General features: G+C 36.7%; 1 protein-coding gene across 3 annotated transcripts in view; it reads left to right on the top strand.

The window, feature by feature from the left end:
* Positions 1–248: 248 nt before the first annotated feature.
* Positions 249–14591, top strand: part of shq1 (SHQ1, H/ACA ribonucleoprotein assembly factor) — a 71163-nt gene continuing 56820 nt past the window's right edge. Inside the window, exons 1-4 of one of the 3 annotated variants that reach the window (XM_088636336.1) lie at positions 258–342; positions 4127–4197; positions 12939–13093; positions 13269–13333. In XM_088636336.1, coding sequence (XP_088492462.1) covers positions 12951–13093; positions 13269–13333 — 208 coding nt within the window. In that variant the 5' untranslated portion in view covers positions 258–342; positions 4127–4197; positions 12939–12950. Of the gene's footprint in view, positions 343–4126; positions 4198–12314; positions 12335–12938; positions 13094–13268; positions 13334–14591 lie in introns of those variants that run through there. The other 2 variants (XM_088636337.1, XM_088636338.1) reach the window with 2 other exon arrangements.

Raw genomic sequence — 14591 nt, 5'->3', positions numbered from 1 at the left:
CAAGTTATATTGTATATATTTTCCGATATTTTCATAACCAGAAACCAAAACAAACAATTTTGTTTGCATGCAAATGTAAACAGCTCTGCAAAACAACGATATAGTCCGTATCCACGTTTTTGATTTGAAACATTTAATAAGTCTATTTAAAGCGAGGTGAAGAACGCTTTCACGAGAAAACTGATATCGAATAATAATTTAAAAAAATGTAAAAGTAATCCCACTTTCAAATCAATGTCTTTTTTATATTCTATTAAATACGGTACAAGCATGGTCCCATGTTCTGGGTAAGGTTGAGCAGACTACACTGGTTCCGGGCGTCCACGACGTTTATAAAAGAAGGTAACATGCTCACTTAAATTACAAGCAGATATACTATTTATGTTGTCATATTGTTTTTTTCTTATAGTACACCGTTACATTTATTGTTTCTAAACAATGTGGCGCTCACAATCCCCTGTTTGGCCTAATATTTACAGAGCGCTACTCTTTCTGAATCTTACTACGACTGTTTTTAGTTTTACAGCGCCGTGTTGCCTTTAGTGAGTAAACCAGTGTTTTTCCATTAGAAACCAGGAGTACGTTAATTACGATGTAAGGAGCAATTAGGTACGATGTAAGGGGCAAACCTGTAAAATACGAGAAGCGCTTCACTTTCAAGTCTGTTCAAATGATTTGATCGTATTGTTGTATCTGCCCATGTGCTGTCAACATCAGTGTTTCTGGTATATAAAAGCTAGCGGGTTATTTTCTTTTCCTGCTTGTATTTAAAGAAGTATATGCTTATATAATTCCAGCTACCATTTCAAGTTCCATCGATATGTGAGCAGCCTTTTTGGTTCGCTTTCTGTTCAGGAAATCATATCATAAGTTCCCGTTTAAAAAGCGGTATGCACGTTTTCGAGTTTTGCAATCAGGTTATGTGCCGGCAAGCAGAAATAAAATGCCTTTTCCGCAGTTATCTGATTTGAGGTTGCCGCGGTACTCTTGGGATTTTTTGCCAGTTCTTTTTTGATGATAAAGACATTAGCTTGTCGCTGCATACCACTGCCTTAATGTTTCAAATGAAGCTCTTCTACAGCTATCGTCCGTCAAGTGAGGCGAAACGTTACAATCATGTCCTTTCGAAAGTTGTCCTGAGTAGTGGATCATGTCACAAATTCTTATGGGGGCACCGTGATAGTGAATAGCCACAGACTCGAAAGTACAGCTGCTTTTCGAATCATATACCAACATATGGGCAGAGAACAAGTCAGCTCTGTGCAGTTCATTTTCAGCCGTGCTAAAGTGCATTAAAACCAATCAAGATCCACTCACAGGCAGCAAAATGTATATGTTGAAAAGAGAAGACGTTTCTCACAACGTTTCAGCTATGGAGGTGTCTGAAGAACCCTTCTTCACCTTTTTCATCTTCTTCACCCGAAGAAGGCTCCACAGCTGAAATGTGTTTCTTTCCTTCGATTTTCAGCATGGAATAAAACTTTACTTAATAATAATAATTGCTTACACTTTGTTCTTTTGCAGCCTACACATGCTGACAGAGCTACCTGCTTAAATTTATATGTGCAGAGAACTGCTTTAAAATGTTCTGTCGAGCACTGCTTTCATCCTGCAGTGCACTTCACCTACTTTTCAGGTGACTGCAAATGTACACTGATTACGCCCAGGTAATTAGAATCATCAGAAAAGTCAACCCAGGGGACTACAACAAAATCCACAGTGACACAGGAAGGCATGGGTACACTCCGGTGTCCTCCCATAGTCTAAATATGTACTGGTAGGTTAATTGGGATTGGGGGAAGCTGGCCCTGGTGTGAGTATATGCATGCTTGTGTGTGTGTATGCCCTGTGATTTACTAGGGTCTCAACCAGGGCATACCCTGCCTTGTACCTGTTACTTGCCAGGATAGGATATTTCCTCCCCTGCTTTATTCTGAAATGGGTGAAGAAATTAGCAAATGCATGGATGGATGGTCCTTTAGGTTAAGTGCGTAATGTTTGGCAAATGTGATCTTCATATCATTTGCTTTCTTTTTTTAGGCTTCATGATATGCATGTACGATATCAGCAGACAGTGGAAACCTGTGATCAATGTCACGTGTGCGAATGAGTAGTGTCCGAAAGACATTTCTTTCTCGCACATAACACAGTGTAATACAGAAATGAATTGCAAGACATGACAAACTAGATAAAACCTGTGCATTTCTACATTAGGTCTTCTATGGTGGGGGAAATGTTGCAGTAGAGCGCTATTCCAAACATTCAGTGAAACATGGATTTTTTTTCAAGTTTTTTTCTTCTACCCAGCATTGATGAGGGGCGGAGCGGTTGCTCTGTGGCTAAGGATCTGTGCCTGTGACTGGAAGGTTGCCGGTTCAAATGCCGCAGCCGGCAGAGGAATCCTACTCCGTTGGGCCCCTGAGCAAGGCCCTTAACCCCAACTGCTCCAGGGGCACTGTACAATGGCTGAACCTGTGCTCTGACCCCAAGCTTGTCTCCCTGTCTGTGTGTCTGTGTCTCATAGAGAGCAAGCTGGGGTATGCGAAAAGATGAATTCCTAATGCAAGAAATTGTATAGGGCTAATAAAGCAACATTATCATCATTATCATTACATAATGATTTCCAAGGGCGACAGAGGGCTGAAGAGCTTAAAGTCCCATACAAATGTAGTGGATGTTAATTACACAACAAGGTTCAGTCCAAACTAATCAATACATTGTCTTGGAGCAGTTCTATCTCCATCATTCAATATTAATGTTATTCTATGTGCACGTAATTGACCACTTAGCTCTTAGTAACTAAACGTTGAAGGAGGCCATTAGGCATATTACTACATATTACAGAAGCTCTGGAACTCTCTGCCCAAGGATATCAGAGAGTCACCTTCTCTAAATTCCTTCAAATCCAGACTCAAAACCTTCTTCTTTAGAAAAGCCTTTACTTAACTGGTTCCATTCTTCACCCCTCTGCTTTTCTTAGTACCACCATCCATGGTCTCCTCTGTATATTGTAATTGTGTTTTATCTTGTGTATTATTTTTATTTATTTATTGTTGTCATTCTGTAAAGCGCTTTGAGATTATTATTATTATTATTATTATTATTATTATTATTATTATTATTATTACTTGTTTGTCACCTTCTTTATGTTCTTATAAAATGCTTTATAGATCTTCAGCACCCTCTACAGGAATGCAAATATGTACAAACTTAAATACAAGTTTTCAAATTACTTAAGAAAATACACAACGGCTTCAAACTTGAAATGCCAAAAAGAGAACTACACTAACATGTAAAGATGTGATGAAAGATGTCAGAAGAGTTATAATTATTACCAATGGGGTGTATCCCATCCAGGAGTATCTTGCACTCTCATTAAGCTCTGGCTAAGATGGGCTCAGACCCTACCAGCCAATTAACTTGTAAAGGACTGACCGTAAGTAAAGAGCTGGGTTTATTATTTAATTTAGAAATCACACTTTATTGACTGTGGGACCTCCAACTTAACAGATATTAGTAAGGCGGAGTCTTAATTTTATACGAGCTACTATCAATAGCATGAATATTTGAAAAACATAGATGAGTAATAAAGTTGCACCCACTAAAAGAAATTATTTGGAGCTGTCTCCAGTTTTTTTTCTAATGTATGTTGTTCTGGCATGTGGTATAGCACTGCTGCCTCAAAGGTCTTCAGTTCTGGGATTGATTCTGGGCTTGAACACCTTCTGCATGGACTGTATGTCCCCTCTCTTTTGAGTTTTCACTTTGTGCTCTGGTTTCTGTGACATCTTCAAGAAGTGCTAGGTAGCTTAACTTAACTGGTATCGAAATTGTCCTGACGTGATTATGTTTTTGTGCAGTTTGATGGCTGGGCATCCCAACCAGAGTGTAGTCCCAGTTTGTATTCTGTGCTTCTGGGATAGTGGCTTTCTGACAGTGGATTGGTGTACGGATGTCTTTCTGGGAATTTGTACAAGCTCCCTGTTACCTCTGGCAGGTGCTTGTCATTGTGATTTTCTGTACTGTAATTCACTGGCAGACAGAGGAGATGGCATTTCTCAGCACTTACAGCTAATGATGAGAACAAGCTGCTCAGCTCATCAGTGCTCGTCATTTTTCTGTACAGAAAGTGCATCTGTCGCAGCATCTAGCCCAGACGTGAACGTTTCCTGAGCCTTTCCCTCCACATGTGTGCTGGTAAGCTGTTCTCCATGCCTTGACAACTCTGTGTGTGGTACAAGTGTGTTCTAGTATTTGAGCAAAATAGCTTTAAATAAATTTCCATTTATGCCCCATTTTTCTGCTCTTACATTACGTAACTTTTGTAACTGTTTAGTGATTCCACTTTAAATTTTTGAAATTTTCAGTTAAGCTAATTTGCTGATTTGTTTTTTGTTATCTGTGCTCTCAGAAGGTTTTCCAGAATTCAAATTACAAACTTACTTTGCTAGGATCTTGCTGCACGTGAGTAAAGTGCTTTTTTTCTGGAACTCCCAACATAAGGTAAGCTAGGTAATTTGCTACACATGATGGTAGTATCTGAGTTAGGATGGTCATCTGGTCTTTTGGTCAGAGTCTTTTTTTCCACATCAAGCTGAGCTGTGCAAAGTCACTCCATTGGTCCCAAACTCATCGGATGAATTTTTCCTGCAAGTGGTTATGTAACATCTCTAGTTGCACTCTTACGGAACGATCAATTATTATTTATTTTGGGGGTGAATCAAACTTACCTGAGTTTTAGTTGATTTGGCTCACATTTTATTAACTTTATCTGCATATGTCTTAGTAATGTTTCACTCAGACGCAGTGCTTAGCATTGCTTCCTTGTAGAGCTGGGGCCCTGGGTTCAATTCCTAACCTGGGGCCCTATCTGCGTGGAGTTTGCATATTCTCCCTGTGTTTGTGTGGGTTTCCACCCACAGTCCAGAGACATACTGGTAAGTTAAGGTGTGCATGTACACGTCTGTGCGTACGCCGTGCAACAGACTGGTGTCCCCTCCTGTGTGCACTCTGCCTTGTGCCTGTTGCTTTCTGGGATAGGCTACAGCTCTTCTGTCACCCTAAAGTAAATGAAATGATTTGAAAATAGATGGATAGATGTTACACCTAGGAAACACTTTCAGGAAGGTGGCAGGTTCCTGCAGCTAGAATTTATTATACATGTATACATGAATATATACATACAATTTCCAATTAAACCTTTGTTTTAGTTGTATGAGTTGTGTAATCGTTCTGTGTTTCTGTGCAAATTAGGGAGGAGGGTATGAACATGATAAGGTTATTTCAAGGTTAAACTTGGATGACATGCAGCTCATGAACAGGAGGCTGCTCATCCCTAATATTTATACTGTAATCAGTATTCCTAGTGGAAAGCATTTACATTATTTAAGAAAATTCTAAGGAGGTCAAGGTTTTTGTGACTTGATTTGGAATGACAGTTCAGTAAAATAAGTATGTTTGGTTTTATCTTTTTTAATGCTCTACATCACATTCCTTACAATTCAGATTCATATTTTTAAAGCCATATAATGTGACGTTTAGGTTTAAAATTACAATTGTTAAATTGTAACATCATATGCAGTAGCCCAGTCTTTCCATTTTAAAAGTAATTATTTGTCTCTGTAGTGTTTGTCTGTATGCAGATATAGGCAGTGTTCTTCAACACTTTGCTGAGAATCAGAATCTAGATCTCTTCCAGGAATAAAAGTCCATGCCAATTGCTCACTTTCAGCAGCATGCTATTCATATATTTGATTTAATCTATACAACTTTGTGTAGATAAACCTTTTTATAATAAGAACTGTTTTGCCTGCGGGCAATTTCCATTTTCTATGAAATCCTTTAATATCATGGATTTTCTGGGAATCTAATGATGAGCTATTCATTTCTTCTTTGCTTTACACTTAATAAGTAGTGACTTGTGGAGACCCTTGTCTGAGGTTTACTGAAAATCCAGAAACACAATGTCATGAGCACTCCCTGTCTCTACTTTTTGTAAATTGTTTGACAAAATCTAGAAGGTTTTGCAAAGATCTCCCACAGGGAACCCATCCTGGTATCTCTAATAATACCTTTACTGTATAAATATGACTAATTTCTCCTTGAAACAGTATGTTACATAGTGTTTATGTTTAGATTGACTTTTTATTTATTAGTTAAGAGCCCCAAGTTTAGTTTTTGCCTTCATTATCGCCCATAATCTCAGTCTCATCGACACCGATAGACAAGATACAATATGTGTGCATCACTACTGCTTCTTTGAATTTCTGTTAAACTGGTGAGATTTTCATTCAATGACTTTATTGGATCACAACTACTTTTCAGGAGCTGTCCTTCCAAAAATATTCAGTTTTATTTTGTTACAAAAATTGCTGCAGTTTTCATTTTGACTTGAATTACTAGATGGTGGCTGACACAGATGTTGATGACATAAAGATAACAGGTTTAATAATTCCAAGCCTACCTGTAATTCTTAAATCTGAGGGAAAAAAATATCTGTGTATTGTTTCCATTCTTAAATATTTTAAAAGACGATAAGAAACGTTATAAGAGGAGGCCATAAAGCCCGTGTCCCTCATCTGGTTGCTAGTAACTAAGTAATACAATGATTTCTATCACATGGCTGGTTCCCTTGTACAGCATTAACTGGACAGCTTGTTACAGACATGCTTGTGCTTTCTCTTCAAAGTTTTAAATGCACCACTACCATAGTTTCCCCTTGTGCTCCATGATACTTGAATGAAGACCCTTGTAGCCTTCTCCATTCAAGACCAAAAGGTGTCATTTTTTAACTTGTCAGTACAGGGCATCACGTTAAGCCCAGTGAGGTATAAAATCACACTTTTTCTGGACTGATTTACAGAGCAGCAGCAGCAACTTCTTTGTATTGTGGTGATAAAAATTGAGTGTAATATTCTAAAAGTGATCTTGTTATCACATTGTACACTTAAAACTTGAATAGAGCAATCTGTTTTAGCAATTAGTAGTGTGTAACCAGTGTGTGTCAATTATTCAAATTAATTACATTAGTTCCTTAATACAGTATTACAGTAGTATATCTGCATTTTATTTTAGCTTACATTTGCATGATGTATCAACATTTTTAACAAACCCAATCTTTCTCAGTTACCGTAGATTAATTATGTAGGCCTGTTTGATTTTGCCAACTATCCATTCTTTCTTCAGCAGTAGAGTACTGCATGTCCCTTTTATTGAATTATTGTGTACCTTATTTGTTTAAATGCTGAAAGTTTATCTGTAAGCAGATTTTGCAATTAGTTACGTCTTATAAATTATTATATACAATTAATCAGAAAGGCTTAGAACAACGTTCTTTACAGCCACAATAAATCCTTTACTCGTGTAGTTGTAAATGAAAGCCATTTCAGCAAATGAAGGTGGTAATTACAGAAACTGATCTGCTTCAGTAGAAGCTAACCACACTTTTCCATAGCATCCACAGAAGCAGTAGGTTTCAGCCACTACTCAATATCCCCAATTAAAATAAGTTTAAGGTCAGGCAGCCTCTGTATTTTAGTTAAAATTCTATATTGTTTCTGGACTCTTTTTCCTTTTTTTAACATTTGAATAAGAACACGAGCCTCCCGGAAAAGGTCAAATTTGTCATATGTGTCTGTGTTCTAAGTTTCTTTAATGCACTGATGCTTAGAATCAGTGTAAGCTCCCATGTTTATTATTTCAAGGTTGTTCCCTGATTCAGTCTCAGATTGCTGGGAAAATTAACTTAACCCACTTATTTTCATCAGTGATGATTTTTAGCTAGGGGATAGAAGTTGCACTCTGCTTGTGCCATCCTGTAGTAATTAGGCTATTTTTGATGAGGAGAGATTTGTCTAATTACAGACTCTGCAGAAACTGAACCACAGTTACTTTGAAAAATGTGATGGTAATTTGTTGGAAGAAAAACAAAAGATATTGACTTCTCCCTTCTCTTGACTACTCTTTTTATGCAGTGCTACCTTGGTTTGTTTGAAAAAAGTAAATAACAATAAAAGTTCTTTTGCATTTTACCTTATCTGTAATGGCATTTAATTTTACTTTAAATTATCATTTTGCAAATGATTAATTCGGTATGTATGTTATGTTAAATGACCTTCATAAGGACATAATAAAGAAAGAAAAAAGGATTAAAAATAATGAGCACTTCTGTTGCCTTTTTAATGCTATTTATCGTGGAAATATTTTGCAAGTATTGTATTTAAGTGTTTTTATTTAACTGAAATGCAGTTTTTTTTAGATGTAAGCATTTGAACAAAAAAGTTTTACTAATGTCTACCACAAGATGGAGCCAGTGGAGACATTTTGAACTATTGCGGAGGCTTTTAATGGTCTTTAACATTGATGCAACTGCATTGTGATTTTAAAATTACCTAGAGTATTATAATTTGCAGTGTTTTTGGAATAATTTAAATGACTGTGATGTATTAGTATTTTATTTTGGATGTAGTGAAGGAGGTCATGATTATATGGAAAACATGTGAAGGTAACCTGTTTCATTTATCTCAGATGATAGTTATTCAGACAATGATTTCGTTATATCTGAGTTTTCATATTGGATGAAATTATATAAGATATTTATGATTTTAATGTACATTGTTGTGCCTGAGACACTTCTGTACTATAGTGCAAAATAAAACTAAAACTTTATGTTAAACGCCATTTCACCTTTATGGAAAATAAAATATTATTCACATAACCAAAGTAACCCAACCGTCCATCCCTCTGTTCCAGGACTGTTAAAAATCTTCCAGGTATATTCTCAAATAGTTTTGTTATTAACGCTTATGAGGTGATGTTGCATGTTTTTGCCTTTCAAAGATCATATAAATTTATGAACTTTAGGTTTGCTTTTTTTGTAGTAGTTGAGGTGGCATTCGGGTCTGTTAAAATATGTTGTAGTTCAAAATGTAGCCTTTTAGCTTTTCTGGATGTGTAGAGAAGACAAATGAGGAACACCTGTTAATGAGTCCTTTATATTTGATAAGTACAGTGGATATAAAAAGGCTACACACCCTTATTGAAATTGCAGGTTTTTGTGATGTAAAGCCAGAAATCAAGATAAATCATATCAGACATTTTACATCTTTAATGTGACCTTGCAACCAACAGAGAATTTGAAGAGAAAAACAAATAGATATTTGCCAGAAATTCCTGCAGCTCCTTTAATGTCCTTGATAAGTTTTCTCCTTGTCCTGACATCAATTTTGGAGGGTCATCCTGATCTTGGCAATGTCCCTGTGGTGCCACATTTTCTCCACTTATTGATGGTAGTCTTCACAGTGCTCCAAGGTGCCTCCAATTCCTTTGATATTCTTTTATATCCCTCTTCTGATTGGTACCTTTCAATAAGATCCGGTAGATGTTTTATCAGCTCCTTGCAGACCATGGCTATCCCAGTAGGATGCAGCCACGAAAGTTTCAAGGAAATCCTACAGGAACTGCTGATTTTTATCTGGGGTTAATCAGAATCACTTTCATTGATGGTAAGTGCTACTTACCTTTGGACAGGATTTTGAATATGATTGGTTAACTCTGAACACAGCTACAGCCCCCATTATAAAAGGGTGTGCACACTTATGCAACCAGGGTGTTGTAGGTTTTTTAAATTTCAATTATTTTTCCTAATAATTATCTATTTGTTTTTCTCTTGAATTTTGTTGGTTGCAAGGTCACGTTAAAGATGGACAAATGTCTGACATGATTTATCTTGATTTCTGGCTTTACATCACAAAAACCTGCAGTTTGAATAAGGATGTGTAGCCTTTTTATATCCACTGTAAATGTGAAGAGCCAGCAACTACAGCACTTTGTATGTGGAGCTCAAGCATTTGTTACCTTGAGTTGTTGTGAATGGGGTTTTAAAGACTCTGAGCAGTGTGAACTAACAGTGCTAAATAATAAGATTGGCAGGCAGCATCATGGCGCAGTAGGTAGTATTGCTGCCTCACAGCACTGGTATCCCGGGTTCAATTTTGGGCCCATGGTGCGATCTGCATTGGAGATTGTATGTTCTTTCCATGCTGGCGTGGATTTCCTCTGGGTGCTCCAGTTTGGTCCAGAGACATATTGGTAGGCTAATTGGCTTCTGGGCTAATACACCCAAGGTCCAGGGTGTATCTTTCCATGACCCTGTTGCTTGCTGGGATAAGGCTCCAGCTTTCCCAGGGCCATGTGTTGGATAAAGTGGTTAGAAAATGAATAAACAGGTAAGATTGGCTTCTTCTCTCCCAAACTAAGCTGGACAGTCAAAGTTGTTGTCATAAAATAAGACGCCAATGGCTTTGAGTAAATGATTGATACTCATAACACATATTGTAATTCCTGATTGTGTCTAAGTCTGTATGTGCTATATACAGTATAAACAGCAGTGTATATTATGTAGGCATGCAGTCTTCTCACAACAGAAAGTCTGTTAAAGACGTTGAATAGAATATTTAAATAGACATCATTTTCAAATTGGCTTTGAGACCCACAAATGTCTATTTTTTGTAGTTTACATCTGTGCTGTGGATTTGCCTGTAGAAGTCTTAAAGAGAAATGTTCCTATATTAATGATAATATCTGATTTTGTTAAGTCAGGGCATTATCAGAGTAAAATATACTGTTTTGAGACCCCTTTTTGTAGAGTGCTTCATAAACATTCAATGTTAAAATGCGGGCATGGATTAGGGTTAAAATGAGATAAGTGCATTAATATTGCACTTGCTTGACTTTTTATATCAGAGGATCAGTTGAAACAAAGAGTAATAAACTGTAGTCATTCCATCCCACTAGTATTAACATTACCTACAGTACTTGAGTGAAGAAAGCTATGGCCCTAAGAGTAATCTGTTTGGAAACATTGTTATAAATTTATAGGTTTTTTATCCCCCAACAATGCACACTTTCTGAATAAGATCTGCATGTTCAAATGCTAATGAATTTGGATTTGACATCCAGGCAAGAAATATGATTACCTTAAACATCTGCTTAACTTGAGTTAAGTTCTTTTGAGTTGGCATTTTCCAGACTGACTGGTACCGGTCCCTGGAGAGGTGTGACAGTATCTGATTTCTGTCAGTTTTGATGAAGAGTTTGGCTTAGGGCAAGCGATAATAGTGCGAGCACTGGGGTGAGGGAGGCTTGGGGCTGGCTTTGAAACAAATTATTCTTGACATCATTATCATGATTCTGTTGGAAAACACCAGACAGCCCTGTGATTAGACTTTAGATAGTGCAGTGCTCCACTTTGATATAAAAAATTAAAAGGTGTCAAGGCTTATAAAACAAAATGATTTTATCTTGATAAAAACACGTTCCCAAATAACTTCATTTTCAATGGATGGATGGATAAATTTTTAGAGGAGGTTGCACTGTACTGTATTTCGTAAAAGATTGACAAAGAAAAGACCATTCTTCTCTGGTAAACAAGGTTTAAGTGATTTTAAAATCATTTCAGGATATTTTGACAAAAGTCCTTCACCAGCTGTGTAGCAGAAAAAGAAAACAGTGCAATAAATATCTTGGTACGATGATGATGATGATGTTATCCGGTCAGTCGGATCTCTCGGCGATTCTATAGGCCATCTCTCGCCACGCTTTCCCGTCTTGGACTTTCCCTTTCAGCTGTTCTATGCCTAAGCCAGTGTCTGTTTTGATGGCGTCGAGCCACCGCGTTCTTTGGTGGCCTCGTCTTCTTGTTCCACTGACCATTCCAAGCATCATTGCTTTCTCCAATGAATCTGATCACATCACGTGACCAAAATAAGTGAGCCGGAGTCTGGTGATTTTTCCCTCAAGTGAAATTTCTGGCTTTATGCACTCTAGAACCTCTTTATTGGTGACCCTTGCTGTCCATGGTATCCGGTACGATACAAGCATGATTTGTTTCAGTCTAGAATACAGGGAAACAACCACATGCTCTGTCCTAACTCTTTTTTACCTGTAGTGTTATGATACATTTGCAATATGTCTGTTCACATCTGTGTTTAAACTGATCCTGTGTTACAGGTACAGAACTCATTACCATGACAACAGCTGTCGAGGCCTGTAAAACTGGCTTTGTGCTTAAGCAATACATAGTGTTTTGCTGTGCTTGCTATGTATGTTATTTGTTTAGATTCAGTTGCTCAGAATATATAAATTTAAACAGCTTGGTATGTTTTTTTTTTCCCCACTCTTTTTTGCAGCATCTCTCTGCTGTATAATTTACAGTACCTTACGGTTATCTTTATACACTTTATTAAGATCACCAATCTGCTGGTACACTGCCAATTTTCCTATGGCACCCTATGGTAGAAGTCCTTCTGGGCACAGTTGCCTCTCGTACTGTTCAGTAAGTTAGCAGTTCATCTCTAACCCAAGTAACATCACATTCATTTATAAAGTGATTTTGTGGTAAAAGAATAATATTGACTCATTGTGTCAGTATTGTATAGTTGTATGTGTCCACACTTTATGCTGATTGGGGATCATATTAAAAGAGCACAGGAATGTAACCTAGTTTAAGGATCCGCTCTTGTTACTTTTTTATGAGAGGCATCTCTATAGCAATGTACATGTGTATTTCTATTGCACTGTATAGTTTTATAGCAGTAGACATGTTAAGTACAGAGCCTATCAAGACTGTCTTCCACATCTTTAGTCAATTAAAATGTGTGGTCTTTTTAGATGTAGAGAATACACATTTATGCTCTTGGATTTTTGATGCTGCTGATAAATACATTTTTAATGCAAAGAATAGGCTTTTTAGCATAATCACAGTCAGATTGTTAGTTATTCTGTGTTTATTTTTTATATATTATTTATAGGTCTTTGTTTTTCACATCAGGATTTCCAGTCCTTTTTATGTTCATCATTATTTGAATGGAAGGTAATAAATAGGACTTTTGACATTAATAATAATGATAATATTAATAACTTTATTTTTTTAATTTCAGGTTGTGTGAATCATGATAACTCCTATATTTGAGATAACTCAAGAATCGGATTTCCTCATCATCAGTATTCGTGTTCCTTACACACGAACGTCGGAGTTTGACCTATACATCGATGGCGAGGATTTCAAATTTTATGCCAAGCCATACTTCCTAAGGCAAGTAGGAGTGAGTCTTTATATCTTCCATGCTTTCCATTTCCGTCATTAAATTTCATTATGCTTTCAGATCTTTCTAAAGACAAAGCTGTTTGTCAACGAGAGTTAGCAAAGAGCTGAATCAGAGTGTTTTAACAGACAACATTTTGTCCTCGATCTGTATTTCTAATCACAGGCTCACCCTCCCTGGGAGAATTGTAGAGGATGGGAGAGAAAAAGCCTCTTTTGATGTCGGTAAAGGTATGGATTTCTATTGCTGACACATGCTTAAAATGTAATCAATAGTTTAACAGTCCCAAATTATCCTGTGACTCCAACCATCATACATGCACACATATAAACAGCACTCGAACGTATTGATTTGTTTGAATTAAATATAACAGGTTTTGAAGAACATGATTTGGTGTAAATGAACATTTTATTGTTTAAAAAATCACTCTGGAACTATCAATATTGGTCTTGGCTTGTTGTACTAAACACATAAACTGATCTTTTCCAGTGCATGTTGTCTGCTGCTTCTCTTTATTGGCTACATTGGCTGTGACCTCATACAGTATAGTGATCTGGTATAAACTGTGTGAAGCTGGGAGACCTGCTATAAAGGTTTTTTAAATGACAGGAGAAGCTCCTGTGTTGCTGTCCAAACAACACGTTAGTCTAAGAATAACAAATTGATTATTCCTTATGTGTCTCTTCACACTTTCTGAATCAGAAACTCAGAGGATTTAATTACAGCTGCAGAAGCGCTAACTCAGCTTTAATAAGGTTGAAGTATTCAATCAATTTTGTGAAGGCTTTTTTTTCTATAGTGACTTCTTCATGACTTACAAGTTTGTGTAAAAGTCAGTTTCTTTTCTTTTAAGATCAGTTTGGTCATTTTAAATTGGGCACAGAGTTATCGAAAGGATAATTTGTCCACTCATAGGTCGTTTATAATTTCATTTGAAGGGTTTTTGTCAATGATTTCAGGTGTATGGATGTCGCATATCTTGTTTTCTTGAAATTAGGTTTAGAAAATAAACCCTGTTTATGTTCTAACTAGTATCAGTAACTTAAAATGACGTCCCAATCTCCAAGCTAATCGTGTTTATTTTGGAATTTGCTGTAACACTTTTTAATTATAGAGTATTATCAGATGTTTTAATTATAAAGATGTTTAATTTATGTAGCATAATTCCCCTACGCCTTATTTTCTTAAAGCCTTGTTTGACATGCAGTTTGTAAATAATTCAACAGCAGCTGGTAATAAAATTCTTGTAATGGGTACTTCTGTTTACATGTGTAATTAGAAACCATTTAGGTGCTTCTTCGGGTCTAAACAAGACTCATTAATGGCATACTGCCAAAGCAGTCAATAGCATAATGCATTTTTAAGGTAAATACTGTGCCTTAATAATGAAAGTTTTATGAGGTCATTAAAATGCATTATTGCAGTAACTGTCTTCGAGCTGTGAAATTGTCTGTTTTAGTAAACAGTTTTAATTTGTGCAAATTATGT

Source organism: Lepisosteus platostomus, chromosome 6 (assembly GCF_059453375.1).
Source record: "Lepisosteus platostomus isolate fLepPlt1 chromosome 6, fLepPlt1.hap1, whole genome shotgun sequence".
Taxonomy (NCBI): Eukaryota; Metazoa; Chordata; class Actinopteri; order Semionotiformes; family Lepisosteidae; genus Lepisosteus; species Lepisosteus platostomus.
This window is presented reverse-complemented; position numbering and strand designations above follow the sequence as displayed.